This window comes from Solanum pennellii, chromosome 8 (assembly GCF_001406875.1).
Source record: "Solanum pennellii chromosome 8, SPENNV200".
Taxonomy (NCBI): domain Eukaryota; kingdom Viridiplantae; phylum Streptophyta; class Magnoliopsida; order Solanales; family Solanaceae; genus Solanum; species Solanum pennellii.
Window position 1 is genome coordinate 59,363,739 of NC_028644.1, and position 21,729 is coordinate 59,385,467.

Genomic DNA, 21,729 nt, shown 5'->3' on the forward strand with positions numbered 1-21,729 from the left:
CAATCATTATCATCTAGTCTATATGTCATATCAGAATTATGAGCATTCCAAACCATTTGTAAGAGTATTCGATATTCATAAGCGACTACAAGCATTTCATTTAAAGTATTCCATCTAGTAGCCACTGTTCTTGGAATTTTTCTAGGTGGAAGATTATTTTCAAAACAGCGATTTTGAAAATCTTTACGTCGAGACTTAACTTGACATTTAAATATAAAATGACATGCATTTTCAACTTTCGTACATCCGTTATCATACATATTTACACCATCTCTAACCATCAAATTATATATATGTGCAGTACACCTAATATGATAATTATCACCATAGAAAGGACAAAGTGTAGTTTTTAAATATTGAACAGCAGAATTATTACTTGAAGCATTATCTAAGGTTATACTACTTATTTTATCACATATTCCATAACTTTGTAAAATATCTAAAATAGTTTGAGCAATATAACTACCGGTTTTTTGCATTTGACAACATTTATAACCTAAAATTCTTTTTTGCATATACCAATTTTCATCAATCCAATGTGCAGTAACAGTCAAATAATCGTTACCATTTACACTACGACCCATATCAGAAGTAATAGCTATTTTACAAGTATTATAATAAAATAAACAACGAAGATATTGAAAATGTTGTGCATGATAATCAAATACAACCTTTTTTATTGTATTTCCAGCAAAACCTTTAAAATTTGAATTATATACAATTTGAATATAATATATAAAACCGGGATTTTCAGCAAAACTAAATGGCAAACCCATAACACATATCATTTTAGCTAGTTCTTCAAGATCTTTTTCTCTACTATATGAAGGTAGTAAACTAGAGCCAGAAACATCAGACGGATTTAATTGTGTTTGTACCATTTTAGAGCCGCCTAATCCTACATTTTCAGGAAGGGGGGTACCATTTTTTTTAGCTTCCGCTACCGCTTTAGCATGCGAAAATTCATTTTTACAACAAGACATTAAATGACTACTCAAATGTCCCGTCCCGCCAGATTTGCCAACAGTTTTATGATTTAATATATGTTTACATTTATTACAAATAGCTTGTGTTTTATCTTCGTTTTGTGTCATAAATTGCAAAACAACCGATTTTTTAACACGTTCTACCTTAGGCCTAGGATGTACTGGGTGAACTGGGGCAGGACAACGAAAGGGAGTGGGACTGGGAGTAGTAGTAGTCGGAGGTGACTCAGTTTCATCATCATCATCATCAAAAAGTAGGTGTATCAGTATAATTATCAATATCATTATCGTTATCACTAGACAAATCCTCATCAAAATTACCAAACCGACGTTGTAAATAGTCATGATAAGGATCTAATCCTGAATTACTATCAATATTAAAAACCGTATCATCAACATGTGTATAATCATCCGTATTTATTCTTAATATAGTAGATTTTTTAGTTTTTGATTTAGAAGAACTACCGGTTTTTGCATTATCGGAGGATGTAAAGTTACAAATATTTCTTACACGCTCTAATGCACTTTTTTTCCCCTTTCCTTTTTGAACAATATTTTTGCCGAAATCCATATTAAAAAATTAAACGTGAGATTAAATATAATACGAAAAATGTTATGCAATTATGCAAATAATTAATCACAAATAAATAAATAATTATTTAAATATAAATGAAACGTAAAATAAAAGTTAGAACGAATGTACCGAACGTCTACTTAAAAAAATAGACGTTTATGACCGCCGAAAGCCGAACGTGGAAAGTTGAAAATTGAATTTTGAAGCTCCAAATCTAATTTCCAAAGACCAAGTAAGGCAACACCGAAATTTAAGACATTATATATTATAGAATTAGAGATTAGAGATAGAGAGTAGAGAGTTGAGAGAGTAGAAAATGAATAGATGATATTGTGATTTAAAAGAATGAAATTTAGGGGTATTTATAAGTAAAAAAATGGGTTAAAGTGTAATTTTTAAAACTTTAGGGTATTAAAAAAGTTAGGGGTGGGGTAGGGGCCCTATTGGATGAATTTCTATTCAAATAGCCGTTGGGGGGTCCACTAGCCGTTACCCAACGGCTAGTAACGGCTATATTAAAAAAAAAATATTTTAACCGGACCGACCGGACCGGACCGGTAATTACCGGAACCGGTAAATTCCGGAACTTACCTAATTCCGTCCCGGTACCTGTTCCGGAACCGGAAATTTCCGGTCCTAACCGGTACCGAACCGGTACCGAACCGGACCGGGACGGACCGGACCGGAATCCGGTAGGTACCGGTTCCGCTGCCACACATAGTTACGATAGAGAAGAAGAAGAAGAAAAAGAAAGGTGGGTGGGTAGGGATGGGGGTGGAGTGGATTAATTTTAAAAATAATTTGTTGTTTTTTAAATTGCTTTTTGATTATTTTTATATAGAGTTATTCATTAAATTAAATCAAATGCCACGTGTCATCGTTTCTGTGGTCCATTTGTTATGTATAAGCGTTTGAGATGCACGCATATTTTTATTTTTATTGATTCCCATTTGGTGTCAAATAGATATAAATTTGTTAAGATTTAAGTGTTCAATAGGTACAATAATAAGTTAAGGTGTCTAAGTGAAATATGCAGACAACTTTAGGGGGCCGCATATGACTTAAGCCAATAATTTATGTATAACTAATGCAAGCATAACTAATACATGCATGGTTAAATCAAGCATTATTAATACACTTTATTTGACATTATTCTTACACTCCTTACCAAATGACCCCTTATTATCTATAATAACTATTGGATGAAAAGACCCTTCAGTTACCTGTTTAATGCCACTGATTTTATTTATTTGATTCAATACTTCAGTATTAAAAGTGTATTATTGTATGATATTATTGAATAAATGATTAATGAGATGGTGTATAACATTTTTATTTAGGGCAATAGAGTAATTTAATTTTGTACTTAGTGCTTTTCATTTTTTTACTTATAAATACCCCTAAATTTCATTCTTTTAAATCACAATATCATCTATTCATTTTCTACTCTCTCAACTCTCTACTCTCTATCTCTAATCTCTATCAACTTTTTAAATCTATTACTTCCTTCGTTTTACAAAGAGTTGTCTAATTTGATTTGACATGGAGTTAAAAAAAAATAAAGAAGACTTTTGATCATATTGTCCTAAATTAAAGTTATGTCAAATGTACAATATTGCCCTTTAATCTTGTAGCCTTAAACATGCCACGTGAAAGTTGTTACAGTACAAAACCAAACCAAAAACCGAACCAAACCGTAAATCGAGTCAAACAGAAAAAAAACACGACTAGTGGTTTGGTTTGACTTGGTTTGGTGTTAGAAAAAAAAACCCGACTATATTTGGTTTGGTTTGGTTTCAACAAAAAAAACCAACCCGAGACCAACCAACCCGACATTATATATATAATTTTAAAATTTTATTTTAGACGCAAAAATACTTACTTTGATATAATTTTAAATATTTCTTATACTTTTTCATAGTTTTTATCTTTTAATATATATATTTCATGTTTGGAAGTTAGAATTCTTTAATGATCTAATAAAGATTATAGTCCATACATGTTGGTAATTATAATAAAGTTTAAATAAAAATCATATTAATAGTAATGCAAAAAGAAAATCAATTCAACACTAAGAATGACAATAATATTGAATATTTGTTTTTTAGTTTTACATTAAATCTAGACAATTAAAATACATGATCTAATTTTATTTTCTTTTAATATTTAGTCATGTAACAAATACTTAATAAACTTATTTTAGTATGATTTAGTACTTTAAATTATGATCAATATTTATTTTACGTGATTTTTATTATTTATTTTTTTGTTGGATATTTTAGTGTCATTAATCATATCATATTTTGTGTTATTTTCTTGAGAAATAACTTAGATAGTTGCATTTTGGTAGGATTAAAAAAATATTTGAAGCACAAGTAAATTATATGTTTGTATGAATACTTTACAGAAAAAATCTGAATAAACTTGAAGAAACCTGAAAAAAACCTGAAATTGAAAAACCTGAGTTTTAATGGTTTTTGGTTTGGTTTGTAAAAATTCAAAAATCCGAAATAAATGGTTTGGTTTAATATTTGAAAAATACAAATCAATCCGGTCATGTACACCCCTAGTTGTTACAAAATAAAAGAAAAAAGTCACTCTTTTTTAAACAGACTAAGAAAAAAGGAGATCATTCTTTTTCAAACGGAGGGAGTATTATATTTTAAAGATTTTTTTGTATTAAAAAATGCGAAATGAGTATTCTACTCCCTTGATCCCAATTTATATAAGTATTACTTGGCATAAAATTTTTAAAAAGACTTTTGAAACTTATGATCTAAAATAAATCATAGATATTTACACGACTAGAAACCATTTCATTAAGGATAAAATATGTACTTTAAAGTTATATTACTACTAAACATAGAAATATGCCATTTTTTCTTTAAATTAACTAAATAAAAAATCATATAAAATGAGACAAAGAAAGTACTGATTTAGGACAGTGAAATCACTCGTGATGACAATAATGCTCATTATAGTTATTTATCATAGTCCATTGTGTTACATTGGACAATGATATAATTCTCGATGCAATTTATAGAAAAATGAAGGTTAGTAAGTGAGATTTTAAATTGACTATAATAGGGCGATAGACAATATTTTTTTAACCAGTAAATTATGCAAAGTTCAATATCAACGATAACGAGTTTTTGAAGGCGTCGAGTGATTTTAAGTTAACAATGCTTGAATCAATGTAAACCAAACATGAAAAAAATTAGACACCTGAAATGATTTAATGAATACTGTTTAAGAAGCATGAAATGTCTTTGACAACAAATGCAGACAATAATAATATGGAGCAGTGACATATACATACAAATTGAAAACTGAAAGGCAAGAACAAGTTTATGTACTGCATTTAATAGAAATAAAATAGAACTAAGTGAACTAGTTATCTTGATATTAGCACATCTATCAATTCCTCATGTCAACAACTATGGCAAATCTGATATGGGGCTATTAATATCATCAAAGCAGGCGCAGCTTCCCGGTCACTGAATCTACGGCTGACTTGCTTCCTGCTCAATAGAAAAATAAGTTTTGAGCATAGCACCAAAGGGATTTGAGTACAAGCTGTGCGCAAACACCAACCGAGCTAGCATGCTATCTCACAAAATGATAGTAGTGAACCTCAAGAATAATAGAATTCATAAGTATTTGATTTGTAGGAAAGGTGCACAAATCCAAAACTTAATTTTATCAAAGGCACCATGGTTTCTATACCTTGAAAAGATTTCTTAACATTCCTCAAACAAGTTGTTTCCGAATATTTCTTTTGTTAAGTGGTGGAATTGGCAGCATCTTATAATCTATTGACGGAATTTTACCTTAAAAAAACAACTGTAAACAAGAGCAATTAGGATGTGCAGAGGTTTACTTTGATTGCCATAGAACAGGCTAGTTAGAATCGAGCATTCTTTTGATAACCAATTAGAATCGAGCATTATACGTAGATAAAAACCTGAAAATTTCCAGACTCTAACAGTCTAACTGATACAAATTCAGTACCACAAAATACAGGAAAGTGTATCATCAGAAAATAAACAGAGCTGTAGAAGTATGACCACATATAATATATTAATAGCAAGCTAGTTTTGTTATAAAGCCTTAGAATATAACAAAAAGGGAAAAAACATACGAATATAAACAAATAAATTCAGAAGTATACCTGGTCCAACTGCAAGAACTGTCCTTGAGCCTGATGCGACCTGCATATACAAATTCCAAAAAAACATAAGCAAGTCCTGAGGACTGTCAATCGCACAGGAAACAAGCAAGAAGTTATCCATCAGCCTGCAGCAGTAAAATCGTAGCATCTGGTATTAAGCTTCCAAGCAAGAGAACCATTTGGTCCCCACACACACAAAAAAAAAGGAGAATGAAAAGGACTCTACTCAAGAAGCAACTCAATAAGAATCTCTCTAGGTTTACTACTTAACCCACATAATCACAACCTCATATTCATCTTCTGTAATGCAAAAAATGAGATAACATGCCTGTAATGAGAGCTGCCAACAAGAGATACTGTAGTATACCCTTGTCTCTAGATATTCTTAGTGGATCAATTAACTAGCCTAATCCCAAATTAGTTAGATCATTTATATAAACCACTCGTATATATACTCTCCAACACTAGATAATTTTTCTATTGATGCAATTTGCTAGTTCATTAAAACTAGAAGTTCTCTAATCAACACTTGCCCCTACAAGAATATACAAGTATCAACAGACTAAAAAGTCTCCTAACAAACACCAGACCTAATGTAAGTGTAATACTAATAACTACTAATCCTAATAGTTGATCTCGCTTATATAGATCATTTACTTCTATATATGTTGTACAGTTTGAGAGAGAACTCAACTTGATTAATTATTCCCTCAAGCTATTGAGATTTAGCTAAGTTTACATTCCCTAAAAAGGACCGGAAATTACTACAAATCAATCCCCAATTATAATAGGAGCAAATCAAGCTACCTATGGTAAATACATATATGTTGTAGAATATTTAGGGGATTCTTAAACACCCCCTCAAACTGGTGCATACAAATTATATGTACCGAGAGTAAGTCATGAGGGGAGAATTGTCTAAGTCCATATAAGTAGTTCAACTTTTCCTCATCCCATCGATGTGGGACATAATACCCTGCTTCACGCTCATGACTAGACATCTGGTACTTGGACAATTTTTAATCTGGGAGGCGTGACATCGATAAATCATGAGTTGGGATGGACGTAACTCTAATACTATGAAAAATTAGGTTTTGGGCCTAACTCACACCCCAAAGCTAACTCAAAGGGAGGAGGATTGCCCAAACCTTATGAGGAGACCACTCATCTCATTACCAATGTGAGACTTTTCACATTCTTCAATACCCCACCTCACGCCCAAGGCTAGACATCTTGTGCGTAGGCAATTTTAATTTTGGGGGGCCAACATTGGGTGAGATGCGTTCCTCTAATACCAAGTGAGAAAACAAGAGTTTGAGAAAGAACTCTGATTGATTATTTACTCAAGCTATTGGGGTTTAAATAATTAAGTTTACATGTAAAAAAAAAAAGAAACGGAAATCAATACTTCATTATAATAGGAGTAAATCAAGCTACCTACTGTATTTACATATATGTTATAGAATATTCACAGGATTCTGATAATGCTTCCGTTTAAAAAAGAATGACTCTATTTCCTTTTTAGTCTGTTTAAAAATGAATGACCCCTTTCATTTTTTGGCAACACTTTAACTTTGACTTTCTACGTGGCATGTTTAAGACCACAAGATTGAAGTGTATTTTGGTACATTTAACATAACTTTAATTTAGAACCACAAAATTAAAAAGTCTTCTTTCTTTTCTTAAACTCCGTTCCAAGTGAAACTAGGCCATCATTTTTGAAATGGAGGGAGTAGTAAGTATTTTGAAACTGTTTCTCTTCTCTATAACTCAGTCTTATAACTACTTTTTTTTTTGAATAAAATAGCTTATTCCATGAATGAAGTTCTCCCCGAGTAGTGAGGAGGTAGGTGGAAAGTGGGACATATATCAGTCCTCCCCTGACAATTTTGCGATGCTTTTATTTCCATGATTTAAAATTGTGAAGAAACATTACTAAAGAACAACTCTACTGCTGTGCCAACCCTAGCTCTCTCCTACATGTTCTTAATATACTCTTTATATATTTCACAGAAGTATCATCAGTTTTACATTATTCCTTGGGAAGAATACCTGTGTACGTCCCGCATCAGCAACAACAAAAGTTGGAAGCCCAATGTCCTCAGCTGCTTCCTTCAACTTATTCCTAATAGCACATTTTCCAAACATATTAAAGAACAGTGTCAATCTTAATTGGAGAATCATGGTCAGTGATGATTCATCAGTGTTATCAAAAGCGTGCTTGATCCCTGAAGTGAGGCTCAAAACGTGTTGAGTGTTTAGCGGCGTCGCCTTGCTTAATGTGCAATTCAATGTTGTCACAAGGTTCTAAGGCATACTTTCCTTGCCAATGAACCTCTTCTGAAGAGATGACAACAAACAATTGATATATCACTTTATGTAATTATTTTTCAATTCCTTTGTGCATAAATTTGACATTCATGTTTATAAATTATTAGTCTTGGACTAAATACATATATTTGTATTTTTTTCTCCCTTTCCGCCTTTTATTATTAAAACTCATGCTTTATCTGCGCTTCGCACTTAAAGCCCCATGGACTTTAGAGCTTTTTAGTGTTTTTTGCTTTTGATAACACTTTGATTCATACACCGGCCCTCAACTTGTTTGGCACTAAGTAATGTGTAATTTATAAAACAGTTCCAATCATTCTTCAAAAGATGATGACACATTCTTCACAAGTAGGCACGCGCGCTGGTTCTGTCTATGGACAGAGAAACATAGAGTAGGATCACCAGCTTACATTTCTTGCTGATTCTTGCAGGTAACAACTATTTTGGGCTGTCCACATTGCTCCCATCGCCTCAAAAGATACCGATCACTGCATTAGGTAATTCAATCAAAATAAATTATCAAACAATGCCACTTCATATCTTTATAGTAAAAAAGAAAAAACAACAAACTGGCAATCTTCAAAACAAATGGGGTCCTCGGGTTGTTACAGGTCAAATACTTTCTTGGATACTTGATGGGAACAATACAGCTCTTTTTTTTTATGGCTTGAGAATAATAAAGCTCTAAAGGAAAAGATTTTTTTCCCAGCAAAAGATTTCCGTATTTTCATATATTGACATGCATAAAATTTAAGCACATGGGAGTAGAAATGCGTAATTCGGATCAGATACTGTAGGGGCTTGCGGAGGGTCAGGACATAGTGTAGTTTTTTCATCTAACAGAAGAACGCTCCTCGGGAGTGGGATCTCAAGACAATGAAGTTCCAAGTTTAATAACAAACACACTGAAATGGAATTTTGTAGCTGCACGTCACCAGCAAGGAGCTTAAGAGCCAATGCGGTTGGTGTAACTGTAAAACTACTTAGTTCTGCCCGTCCTTTCTATGGAAAATGACACTCAGGGTTAATGTCTTTGATTGTTCTCAGCAGTAGAGCATAATCCTTGTAGAGATACCTTTGCATAAGGTCTGCATACATGCCAGTAGCAGCATCTGCGTCGTTTAATTAAGCCGTTAAATTGACACAGACCACGAAAACATCATGAGAAACTTGAATAATATGGAACAATTGAAACATCAAAATGCTAGAGGTTCCTTACGAGCACACTGAGATGCAACTTTTCCTTGTGCCATTTTCAGGTCTTGTCTGACAACTAATACCTGTTATTAAATATCTCAAGGTCATAAAATAGCATTTGTAGAAATCTATTCAACATAGAGACATCAAAAACATATACTTAGACCAACAAGTATCACTACATATGTTTCGATGATGACAAGAAGGATCCAACATCAATTTCTTTTTCCTTATACGATTGTGTGTGTGTGAATACAGAGGGGGACTGAGTGTGTGCGTAGAATGAGTAAGGATGGGGGGATCGAGTACCAAAATGTTCAACATGCAATAAAACAACAACAATATATTTTATAAAACAATAAAATATATGATGAGGTCAATGCAGTATCTAATTTTGTAAGAAAAAAAAAGAAGAATATAGTAAACACACAGTATCTAGCGCATACACAACTTAAAAGGGAAAAAATCTGGATTCTAGTGTTTTCAAGATAAGGAAACACGATATAGAGTAATAAACAAGGTTCCTCCTTTTGTCTAGGAAAACTAAATTACATGAATGGCAATTGCCTTTGTGCCACCTCCCATTCTCATAGGTTATAGCCAAAATCATATGTCAAAAGAGGGGGGAAGGGGGGGCAACACTAGTTAGGCCCCCATAAAATTGTCTACATACCAGATGTCCAGTACGGAGATGAGGCGAAGTTAGACTCTTTGTATGGATTTGGACAATCTTTCCTCATGAACTAGCTTTCGGGATTGAGCTAAGCTCATGATCCATTTCTTTACCGTGCTGAAGTTACCTTGTTTTTTTCTTAAAGTAAAGTTCAATTTACTTTCTGGGCGAAGTGTTTGGTGAAGATGACAATTTTCAATCCCTCAAAAATGTACATGCTCCCTATTAATTTTCAAGAAGCTGAGCAACAACGTTGAAGTATCTCTAGTGCTAGGCATCAAAATTGAAGATTTTCCCACCTCGGTTTCAGCAATATAGTTACAAACTTTTATAAGGGTATCTGATAGTTAACTTATTTCCAAAGCCTGAAAATTCATTATTGTTGAAAGAGTTCATAGGAAAAGATTTTGGCTGAACAGTTATATCCTAGTCAAAAGTTACTAATATAATACAGTTTAGCAATATTTTGAATGCACAGAGATTTCCACTCACTAGAATCACCCAATAATATTTAACTCCATTTATGCGAGCTTGCTCATGCCGGTCCCAAGCCCCGATAAAGGAAGAGAGTTGTCAAGGCTCAATTAGAAACCACCTCTCTACTCCATAAAGAAAGGTAGGGGAAGGTTGCATACATCTTACCCTCCCCAAACCCCACTAGCGTGATAACGCTGGGTTTTTTGTTGTTAGTATCACCCAACGATTCTTACCTATCCAATTTTATTTTGCATTATGAAGGCAACCAGAATATACTTTAAAAGGTTAGAACCTTTACAACTAAATACTCCTTTTTTTCCTTTAGAAAGTGACTAATCCTCTGAAAACTATTAATCCTATTATCTGCCTATTTATTTTATCATAACATACTTATCAGAGAATTCACTTTATCCCTTGTTCAATTGTATGTCCTTTCAGTATAAGTATTACTACAAACCCCAATAGTAATAAAAATGCACAGATAGAAGTGAAAAATCTGAGTTAAGCTTTCAAGACACTCAACTAATAGTTATTATCTCAAAAACTGATTGTTTCTTCTTGATTTTTTTTTTTTTTAAAAAAGTTACTTTTTGAATTACTCAATCTGTCTCAATTTAAGTGTCTTGCTTATTTTATGTCCCTAAAAAGTGTTTCTACCCAACACACGGAGGGACAGAGGAAAAACCATTACTATTAATTGACTGACCATACCAGAAATCAACTCTAAGAACTACACTCTACCTGAACTGAACAAATAAAGTGTTTACAAAATTAAACAAATACTAATTCCAAGAATTAGGGATAAAATCGAAAAGAAGAAGGAATTAAACAAACCATTTTGAGCTCTTCATCAGCCTTAGCTGGGGTTAAAATCTTTTCAGGTTGATTTCTGTTCAACAAATTACTTGTCTTCTTCAAAGTATTACTTTTGGAGGGTTTTGACAAATCCAACAATAACCCAATAATGAAGCCAATTACAATTCCTGGAATAAAATTCTCTGGCTTGAAACTTGCACCTAACCATTCTTTTTCCTCCTTCTGCTGCCATTAATTAGTTCTTTTTTCTCAGCATTAAATTACAGAAACAAGTAAAGTTACATTGAAATTAATAATAATACCCAAAATTGAAAAGTACCTTCTTTGTAGAATTGGAAGTGCTATCGAAGATACGCATTGAGCTTTGGTTGTTTGAGAGAAAAAAAGAAGAAGAAGAAGAAGAAGATGAGTAGTGATGGGGCTGAGAAATTTACTGGAACACAAAAGTATGACCATGTCATTTTTATCTATTTCTTTTTAAAAGATAAAAATAAAAAGTAAATAATAAAGATAGTATTTAATTAATTGAAATAATAAAATAAATATAAGAAAAGTATTTAAAAAAATTACAACAATTAATAGTTAAGAATAATTGAGGAGTATTTCGTTGAAGGATTAAATACGTATTTCAAGATACAAAGTTTTAGTATGCGTTTGATCATGCGATATCATATTACGATATATAATCAGCGTTTGAATATGTGATTTTTGCGCTAGTTCCATCTCAAGATTCCATATCATGAGCTGGAATTTCATATTCTCCAAAGACCGTGATATGGAATCATATGAGAATATCATATGATGATTTGAGATATTTTTAATACAAAAATTGATCCACAAATTTATATTTTGTTAAAACAACCTCACATTTATATCTCATAACTATTTATATCATATGTAAATAAAATTTATAATCATACCATTAGTTTTATAAATTTATTTTTCTCACCGACATAAAATTTATTATTGAGTTAAAGTGACTATGTGTTGGTGAGAATAACAAAATTTATGTTGGTGAAAATAATAAATTTTAAAAAGTAATGATGTGATTTTAAATTTTATTTACATGTGAAATAAATTGTTAGTATATATAAATGTGAGGTTATTTTAACAAAATATAAATTTGTGGATCAATTTTTGTATTAAATATCTCAAATCATGATATGGTATTCTCATATGATTCCATATCATGATTTTTGGAGAATATGAAATCACATCTCATGATATGAAATCATGAGATGGAATCAACGTAAAATCGCATGTCCAAACACCTACTTACCATAGAAAAAGACATGTACTTCTCTCTTTCCTTGAAGAAAGACACATACTCCCTTTTCCCCTTAGAATAGATCTGAGTTCTAGTTAAATATGAACATACTATGGACCACATAATTAGTTACTGAGGCTTTTTATTTATTGAAATAATTTCAAATAATTAATTTGAATTATTCTTATCATGATAAATTATAAAACATTCAACTAGAAATTCGTAATTGTACTTTTATTTTGAAATTCCCAATTAACACATGTAATTCCCCATGTTAAGATTATAGATATTAATCAATAAATAAAATTACTGACGAATTTAATTCAAAAACTAGTTTCCTCTAGAGCATTGATTAACTTATTTCATGTGTCGAATTCATAAATTCACTTGTAAAGTTTGACACGATGAAAACTTATAAGCTTTTTAAAAAGGCATATGATCAATCCCTATATCGAGACATGGATTCAGTCAACCAACCTATTATTTCACCAATATATATTATTATCGTCCAATCTACCGCGCATATTGACTCATGTCAGAATCTCACCTTTTAATAAATCAAAACGATAATTAACATATATAGATCATAATAGTTATATCAGGATTTAAGAATATACGTACATTTAATAGTTCAGAAAATATACTTTTTTCAGTCAGTCTAAAATAACTATCTCTACTCGATCCCTTTCAATACATACAAATTGCACTAACACAAGAAACTGGAACTGTATCTTTCCATAATCAAGATAAACTACATATAATCTTGATCATTTTTGTGCTACAATTGTAACATGTCCAAATTTCATCTTAGATTGTGAAAAAAATATATATTTATAAGAATCGATGATTAATCCCCTGTGTATAAGTTTAAACTCTATGCACTAAATCATCTACCATTTAAGTAAACATACACCATAAACGAATATATGATCTATTAAAACTGAATAAATAATTATTCTATAATAAATATTATATAAAACATATAGTTAATAGTATATATCCCAGCAGAAGGCATTGAGGGATATTGATTCCGGATGGATGACCACCGTTCAAATCAACTGAGTAATCCCGAAAGACGAATTTCTTATTTTTGTCCACATTTTTACTTTCTTGATCCACTATTAATTTCACTACAAGAGAAGTTACAAGTCATGTTTTCCTTTTGGAATTTGGTACATACATGACGTGCCTTTAATAGAAATAGAAAGAACCAAGTCAAAGGTACCTAACTTATCCTCACAACTCTACAAAGAATATATCTTTATCACTTTTCCTTTTCCTACAAAACATAACAAATCCAAATTCCAATAATTACTTTTTCTCTAACTTTCCAAAAATGGAATCCATTGGATCTAGTTCCACCCCTTCCAATCACCACCACCATCACCATCGCCGCCATTTGATGCCAACACAACCACTCGCGGACAGAATTATCCGTGCAGTAAGCCACCATCTCCGCCTCCTCCACCATTACGACACCACTTTCTTTATCTTAGGTGCAACCGGTAATGTATACACTGTTAATCTCTCCACCACCCCATCATGCAGTTGCCCTGATCGAACCGCCCCATGTAAACACATACTATTCGTGTTCATCCGTGTATTGGGTGTCTCAGTTGATGACATGTGTCTTCTCCGGCGAACTCTTAGGCCATGCGAGCTCCAACGCCTTCTTAGCTTACCTATATCAACTGAATCACTAGCAAACCCTAATGTTCGAGAAAGGTTAGACATGCACGAGCACAACTTTTAATTATTTAATTATATTATGTCTCAACGGATCTATTATGATGTCTAGGTTCATGGACCAAATATGTGAATGTTAATTCTTTTGAAGTGAAATTTATCAACTTTAGGATCTATGTTGTCTGTTTTAATTAATTAAAGGGTAGTCGAGTGCACAAAACATGCATTTTGTGGTCATGCAGGGCTTCGGGGAATGATTACACATAAAGGCAGGGTGCAATGCAAGCAATTTGTCCTGACGCAAAAATCAATGGCTAATTTCAGGACTCGAACAAAAAACATATGAATATTCATATGAAATTGCCTCATCAACAACATTTTCCACAGATTTTCCATCGAAAATCCCATATTTTATCTGTTCTAATACCATATCAAGTTATAGTATGTGATCATAATATCTAAAAATGAATAGCATATACATAGTTTTAGTTATTTAATTATATTATGTCTCAACAGGTTCCACCAGTTATTTTTTCAAGAACGGTCAAAAAGTTCAGTTTTGAAAATAGAGATAGAGAAGGGTGTAACATGTCCTATATGTTTGGAAGAAATGAACAAGGAAGAAAGAGTGGGAATTTGTGGTACTTGTAAGAATCCATTACATGAAGAATGTTTGATGGCATGGAAGAGAAGTAACAGAAGGAGATCAATGAAGTGTGTGATATGTAGAGCAAGATGGAGGGATTTGAGGGCTAATTCTGAGCAACAAGACAAGTATTTGAATTTATCTGCTTATGATGATGACATGCAAGTGGAAGATAGGCAAAGTCATTGTGGGAGTTAGCTAGGTCCTTTCCATAATTATTTTAGGGTTTCATGATCACTTGCAATTAATGTTTGTGTTAATTGTATATAACTACAAAAGTATGTACATATATATTCAAGGCTAAAGACATTTTAAATTTGGTGTGTTAGTATGATTTTAGTAAGTTGTTAATTCTACTTACCTGAAACCTTATATTCAATCTTAATTACCATAAAATGATTATAAATTATTGTATCCAATCAACTATATTTCTTGGTGTCCTTATGCCATATTCACACATTAATTGAATAACGAAAAAATTTATTCGCATTGGTTGTTTACATCACATTAATATAATTTTTATTATTATATGATTTAATAAAATAAAATACATATTAATTAATTAAAGTTAAGTGAAATGAATAATAAATTTAAACACATGACATATATGTATTGAATTGATATAAACATTCGGTACATGTAAGTTTTTTCCATTAAATAATATTCTAAATTCCTTAATTCCCATGTCAGTATCATGTACTTTCAGAAAATTACATCATTTCGTTTGGTTGGAAATTAGTTATTCCAAAATTATGGACTTAGTTATTCTAGGATAACTTATTTCATCACTATGCTATAAATGGTGGGATAAATTATCCCAAACAAGACGTCTAAATATTCACTCCGTCACTATCATTTGTTATGATTTCTATTTTTAGAGTCAAAGTATAAGAGTTTTGACTAACATTTTAAGATGTATTTTTTTCTTCATATTGAGATGCAAAAAATTGCAATTTATAATACTTTTCATATAGTTTTTTAATATCTAATTTTTTTGTTTAAACTTTCAAATTAAAGTAATTTAATTTAACTTTGAGAATTAATCAAATTAACTTTCAAAAAACGCAACATGACAAATAAAAATGGACGGATAGAGTATATCCCAAGACTATTTTATTTTTATCCCAAGACTATTTATTCTTATCCCTCACATCAAACGAGCTTCTTTTATCTTCTACTCTTTATTTATTTTAAAGCAAATAAAATTATCCAAAACATTTTTCTGTGTAGACTCAAATCTGAAACCTCTATTAAGATTGAATGGGTGTTAGCACTCTACCATAATCCTATAAAAATCGTTTAAAAATATTAAATTTTACACATATATAAAATAATCCGTTTATTTCAATGGTTTATCCTGCGTCTATTTTAGTGCGTTTCAAAACAATTTAATAACTTCTTTCTATTTTAATTTTTGAAGTGAAATATTAAAAATCATAAAATTAAAATAAAGTGAGTCCCATATTTGGAAGTATGGGAGTAACAAATCATTGCTAAAAAATCAGAGATAAATATCTGCGAGTAAAATACCTGTTGAGCAGAAGAAAATGGCGGAGGAAGTGGAATCATCAGGATCCGGCAACTTGTTCAACAAAATCATAGCACTTGCCGCCGGCGAAGCTCATACACTTGCTCTAACTGGTAAACAAACATCTTTTCTACTTACCCTTTTATTCTTAAACCAATATTATCTTAAAATTAAATTATTTTTTCTTGCAAATGGTAGCAAATGGGGATGTGTATTCTTGGGGAAGAGGAACATTCGGTCGACTTGGTACTGCTTCTGAAACTGACCACTTATTCCCGGCCCGAATCAACTTTGATTCTGATGGAGATAAAAGGGTAAAGATTGTTGCTATTGCAGCTGGTGCTTATCACAGTCTTGCCTTTTCAGGTTAACTATTTGAAATGATTTCAATTTGTTCCAACTTTTTTTAAAAAAATAATTTATTTGATTGGAAAATGAAATGTTGAAGTTATCTATGTGGAAGTGTAATCTAGGGCGGGCTATACCCATTTCATTTGTCACTAGAATTGATTTTTTTTGTTGCTTCTAGATATGAAGCTATGGGATTGGATTGTTGTGTTCTATTTCAGAATTGTAGTTCATTTGCTCTATGAAATGTGTAGTGGTGGATCTATAATTTAGACGATGTTGGTTCTGAATTAAGATTATGGTTTTGAAATTACGTAGCTTTATCTGTACTTGCTTTTAACACACACATACATATATATATATATATATATATATAGAGAGAGAGAGAGAGAGGATAAAACGAATAGTTGTGAGTTTTACCAAACACGGGGCATAGTTATTATGGCCCCGTTGTTAGGATCGAATTCACGCACACACACTTGATGAATTAAGAACACAACAACTTTTAAGAGAAAGAGATGAGATATCTAGAGAAAGAGAAAACCCAATATTTCGTGGTAACACCCCGTGAGTAAACTTCCACGGCGGTGGGGTATATTTATATTAATAAACCGCGTAAACAGTTATATATATTAATCAGGCTCCACAACCTAACACCCGTGTTACCATTTACCACAACTCAATAATCTATTAGCGCATCAGAGTTGGTGCTCTTCCATAAATGATGTAGCAGTTTGGAACACTGCATCGATGAAAGTATTGTGTTTTATCTTCCACTGTACCATTTATTAGCAAATTTCTCGATAGAGTCCTTAATATTACTCACATTTCTCATTTAATGGGAAACATCCCTTTTTAATCTGTCCCAAAAAGAAATGATACATCTCTTTTTTGAAACTACTTAATCTTAGCAATCCTGTAATGAAAAGACACTGAGAATTCTCACCTCCACTCATTTAAAATGATATTAGTGGCATATATTTATCATGTCAAAAGTCTTGTTAATTTTTTAAACTCTGTCCAGTGAAACACTATAACATAAATTGAGACGAAGGGAGAAGTATTATAGTTTCAAGGTTTCTACCATGAATTAGACTGATTGCTGCTAATTCACTCATGAACAAACTGAAAAGATATACATATTAAGTAAGTTGACATGACCTATGGGTTTAATCTAACTACCTAACCCATTTTGGAGGATTCAACAGAGTTCACTCTTCTTTTAAGACTCAAATAAGCTAAGTTTATCCAAGTCAAATGAATAGAGGGTGATTCAAATGTCATGCCATTCTGAAGATAAGGTGATCTTAATTGGAGTAACACCAAAAGGTGCTTCCTGTCATGTTTCGAATGACGGAAGCAGTTCAGGGAAAAGAAATCAGGAAACAGAATTTTCGGCTCTCAAGGGTATTGCTGTTTGCAATGATTTGCTTTCATTCTTTTCTTCAACTACGGGCAGGTAAGACCTCTGTGAACGTTCATCAGTAATACAGTAGGGGATTGAAAGCATTTATATTTTAAGACAATTTTCTCAGAGCACTATGCCCTCATCTTCTGGTTATTTGCTTGCTTTATGCCTTTATCCAAGATGCTAAAATAATGGTACCATGAGGTTTGTTCTTATATGTGAAGGTGTAACAATAACATTCATGTAGTTGCAATTTTTGGCTTACTAAGAATGCTGATACTAAGAAGAGCAACTGTGCTGTTTACAAGGAAAAGTGTTAATTATCTTGAACTCCCAGGCACTGTTTTCCTTCCTCCTCTTTATTTGACTTTTCTTTGTTTTCACAGATGATGGATCAGTATGGGGCTGGGGATACAATGTCTGTATCCTTTGAGAGATTCCTTGAGTTATACGTTTAGTATCATGTGCTTGAACTTATTGACTTTGCAATTGTCTTGTGCATGTGCTATTAATCATTCTTTTCCTTGACTACCTTGTGGATGGACAACTTGGTTTTGACGGAGAAAATTCCTTGGTTCCTCATTTATTGGAGGGATTCCTTGAGTTAGGTTCCCCCAATTCATCAGCTAGTGGCTCAGAGAGAAAGAAACTGATGGTACGAACAAGTTGAAATTAGTGAGGAAATAGGTTGAAATTCAAGGGCTAATTCTGTTTTCTCCTGTAGATTTCCTCGGTTAAAGGTGGTGGAATGATGTCAGCAGCAATTGATGATCTTGGATCTCTATGGATGTGGGGTAATTTTCCTGAACCACAGAAAGGCAAGTCTATGGAGAGTGAATTTTCTCTTACTAGCAGTTGCAACCCAATACCTATCTGGAATTTCCATGGACACACAGTTGTTAAGGTGGCATGTGGAAATGAGCATGTTGTGGCATTAGTCACTGCTGGGGAGGTTTATAAAGGGAGTGATCTTCTTTGTTATTCTTGGGGTGGCAACAGCCATGGTCAGTTAGGCTTGGGAGACAGGCAAAGCAGACAGTATCCTGAAGTTATTGAGCCCTTCAATTCAGATGCGCCTTGGACAGTGTATGAGGTTGCATGTGGAGCTTTTCACACTGCTTTACTAGCTCAGAGAAGTCCAAGTGATACATTAGAAAGTGTATGCTGGACATTTGGCCAGGGAGATAATGGGCAATTAGGTCAAGGGACAACCCAAAGTACGTTGTCTCCTGAACCAGTGAAAGGGTTACCGCGGAATGCGTTTCTTATTTCTGTTGACTGTGGTTTGTTTCACACAAGTGTTGTCTCTTCTGCTGGAGATGTGTGGTCATGGGGAATGGAGAAAGGCCTTGGCCTATGCCCTGAAGCAAGTTATAGTGGACCTGATGCAGGTGATGCAATTCTTCCTCTGTTGATTCCCTGTTCTGGGCTATATGGGCCTAAATTTCCAGAACCTGTTCAAGTTGTCTGTGGTGCTGCCCATACTATTCTTCTGGCAGGTGCTGGATATAAGATGTGGTCTTGGGGTAGAGGATGGAGTGGTGTCCTTGGAAATGGTAAGATGATTGATTGCTACTCTCCAACTATGGCACTGTGGCCACCTCTAGATGCAGATTTTAGAGAACAGAGTGTGAAAGATGGTAGCGATAAAAGTGGTGCAGAAAAGAAAACTGAAGATGTGATAGAATTGGAGAGGAAGCTGTCTATGGCAGCAGAGGATGTAAAGCTTCTTCAGTCGAAACTCTCTCTAATGGAAAGGTATGCTAGCATTCTTCATGGTGCCACCTTTGGGAAACCTTTTGAAGAGCGAGATATGCCAGCCTCATTACGCGGTGGAGGTTCATTTGACATTGCAAAGGAGTGGGAAAACATGTTGGAGTCCTTGGATCGTGGAAAGCTTGTCCGCCTGGAGATGTTTTATCGTAGTATGCTAGCAGGTGTCAAAGATAAACTGTTGAAGAAACGGATTCAGGAGATATTACTGGAGTCTCAAAGTTCTTTGCCTTCAGAATCCACTCAACGAAACAAGTAACGTCGAATGCTTTTGTGTCAAATTTAAGTTTGCGTTACCTTGAGTCAGGTATTTCCTTGGTTGTGCATGTTATAAAAAATGCCTTCATATATTTATTACTTATCCATATGTAAAACAGAGAGATGGAAAGTAGTTCCCTATTACAGATGAACCTCTTGATGATTGTAAGTAGTAGTTAGTTGTGAAGAAATAATAATTAGAGTGTTGTAGTTTTATTGATATAATTATATTGTCCTGGTTCTTTTCACATTTCAGTATAGAAAGAACTCCTGAGTATATTAAAAGCAGTGTTCTATCAAGCTTAGAAGTTGGATGATATTTTTGCTCATCCAAACTCCGGTTAATAAACTTTGGTTGAGCTTTTGGACATGAAAGTAGTTTATAGCACATGACAGTAGAATCAACTACTATTTGTACGTATGACAGTAGAATCATTTCAGAAAAATGCAAGTGAAATCTATACATTTTTGGGCTGAGTGAGAAAAAAACAAAAATTTGAAATATGTATTTTGGTGCTAAATAGTGGTATCTCGTATATCCTAATACTACAAAAATACACTGATAAAGAAAATACCACGAGGTCCTATACACTCATAATCTCGCTAGGATTATAATGCAATGGATATTTGCAAGGATGCATAATGTACTCCCTTGGTTCTAATTTCTGTGATTTTAGTTTAACTGAGCACTAAATTTAAAAATATGATAAAACTTTCGGTATTTCAAAACTAATCCTTGCACAAGTACATTTAAACTATGGTCGAAATTCCAAAAATACATCTTAATTAAACTAAGGTCATATTACCTACCTCTCTCTAAACTCATTCTTTTGCAATTTTGTATGACTTTAGGCTTACGTGGCACACTCCCTGACTTCACGTAGTTGAGGCGCGTGGAAGATGTAGGTGTACAAAATTACAAAAATAATGAATTTGAAATAATAAGATCTTAATTTAGTTAAAGTGTGTATGAGTAGTTGCACCTTATTCCCTAACTTTAAAATAAAACAGTATCTTTATAAACTTTTTGCCAAATTAGTGAAACCAAACATATAAGATGTTGATAGTTCATTAAATATTGGTAAAATATGAAAATATGTCCTTTTTTTTTTTCAATTTTGAATAATAACTAAAAGAAAAATGTGTCATACAATTAGGACAGAAAGAAATAATATTGGACGAGGAATGAAATGTTATACATGACTACTTATATACTTCAAAAGAAAACTTTGGCCTTCCAAAAATTTATTCGCATGAAATGAACAATTAGTGGACCTAATCAATGAGTATGACCCTTGCTTATTTTACATTAAAGCGCTGTAAACAATGTCATCTCAATGTTAATACACACTATATTCACATTACCTTGCAATTGACATTAATTCCCACATTATATAATGCATGTATTATTTAGTACCACCAAAGAAATGTTGTTGTAATATCCCGTAGCTAAAATAGATCAAAAATTAGTTTTTTTTTCCAGTAAAATCTGCAGGTGCAACCAACGGTGGCATCGACGGTCCATCCTGCACAACCGTCGATGGGATCAGAAACTCTCAAAAATTCAACCAGGAAAAATTGGCTAAGTCT

General features: G+C 32.9%; 3 protein-coding genes across 4 annotated transcripts; 2 read left to right on the plus strand and 1 right to left on the minus strand.

Annotated features, from left to right (window-relative positions):
- Positions 1 to 4,791: 4,791 nt before the first annotated feature.
- On the minus strand, positions 4,792 to 11,672 carry LOC107026936 (peptidyl-tRNA hydrolase 2, mitochondrial). Of its 2 annotated transcripts, none has more exons than XM_015228075.2 (8): positions 11,545 to 11,672; positions 11,244 to 11,447; positions 9,282 to 9,342; positions 9,138 to 9,174; positions 8,473 to 8,550; positions 7,784 to 7,856; positions 5,732 to 5,771; positions 4,792 to 5,081 (listed from the first exon to the last, which is right to left on the minus strand). In XM_015228075.2, exons 1-8 carry the CDS (start codon positions 11,581 to 11,583, stop codon positions 5,032 to 5,034), a joined length of 582 nt encoding a protein of 193 aa, XP_015083561.1. In that variant the 5' UTR covers positions 11,584 to 11,672; the 3' UTR covers positions 4,792 to 5,031. The 2 variants fall into 2 exon arrangements, with proteins under 2 accessions (XP_015083561.1, XP_015083560.1); XM_015228074.2 differs by having other exon boundaries at positions 11,244 to 11,450; positions 11,545 to 11,666.
- Positions 11,673 to 13,788: 2,116 nt separating this feature from the next.
- LOC107028065 (mitogen-activated protein kinase kinase kinase 1-like) lies at positions 13,789 to 15,140 on the plus strand. Its single transcript, XM_015229122.2, has 2 exons — positions 13,789 to 14,217; positions 14,695 to 15,140. Exons 1-2 carry the CDS (start codon positions 13,829 to 13,831, stop codon positions 15,020 to 15,022), a joined length of 717 nt encoding a protein of 238 aa, XP_015084608.1. The 5' UTR covers positions 13,789 to 13,828; the 3' UTR covers positions 15,023 to 15,140.
- A 1,141-nt stretch (positions 15,141 to 16,281) lies between these two features.
- LOC107028924 (ultraviolet-B receptor UVR8) lies at positions 16,282 to 20,397 on the plus strand. Its single transcript, XM_015230169.2, has 5 exons — positions 16,282 to 16,465; positions 16,551 to 16,718; positions 18,495 to 18,530; positions 18,648 to 18,763; positions 18,833 to 20,397. Exons 1-5 carry the CDS (start codon positions 16,372 to 16,374, stop codon positions 20,138 to 20,140), a joined length of 1,722 nt encoding a protein of 573 aa, XP_015085655.1. The 5' UTR covers positions 16,282 to 16,371; the 3' UTR covers positions 20,141 to 20,397.
- Positions 20,398 to 21,729: the final 1,332 nt, after the last annotated feature.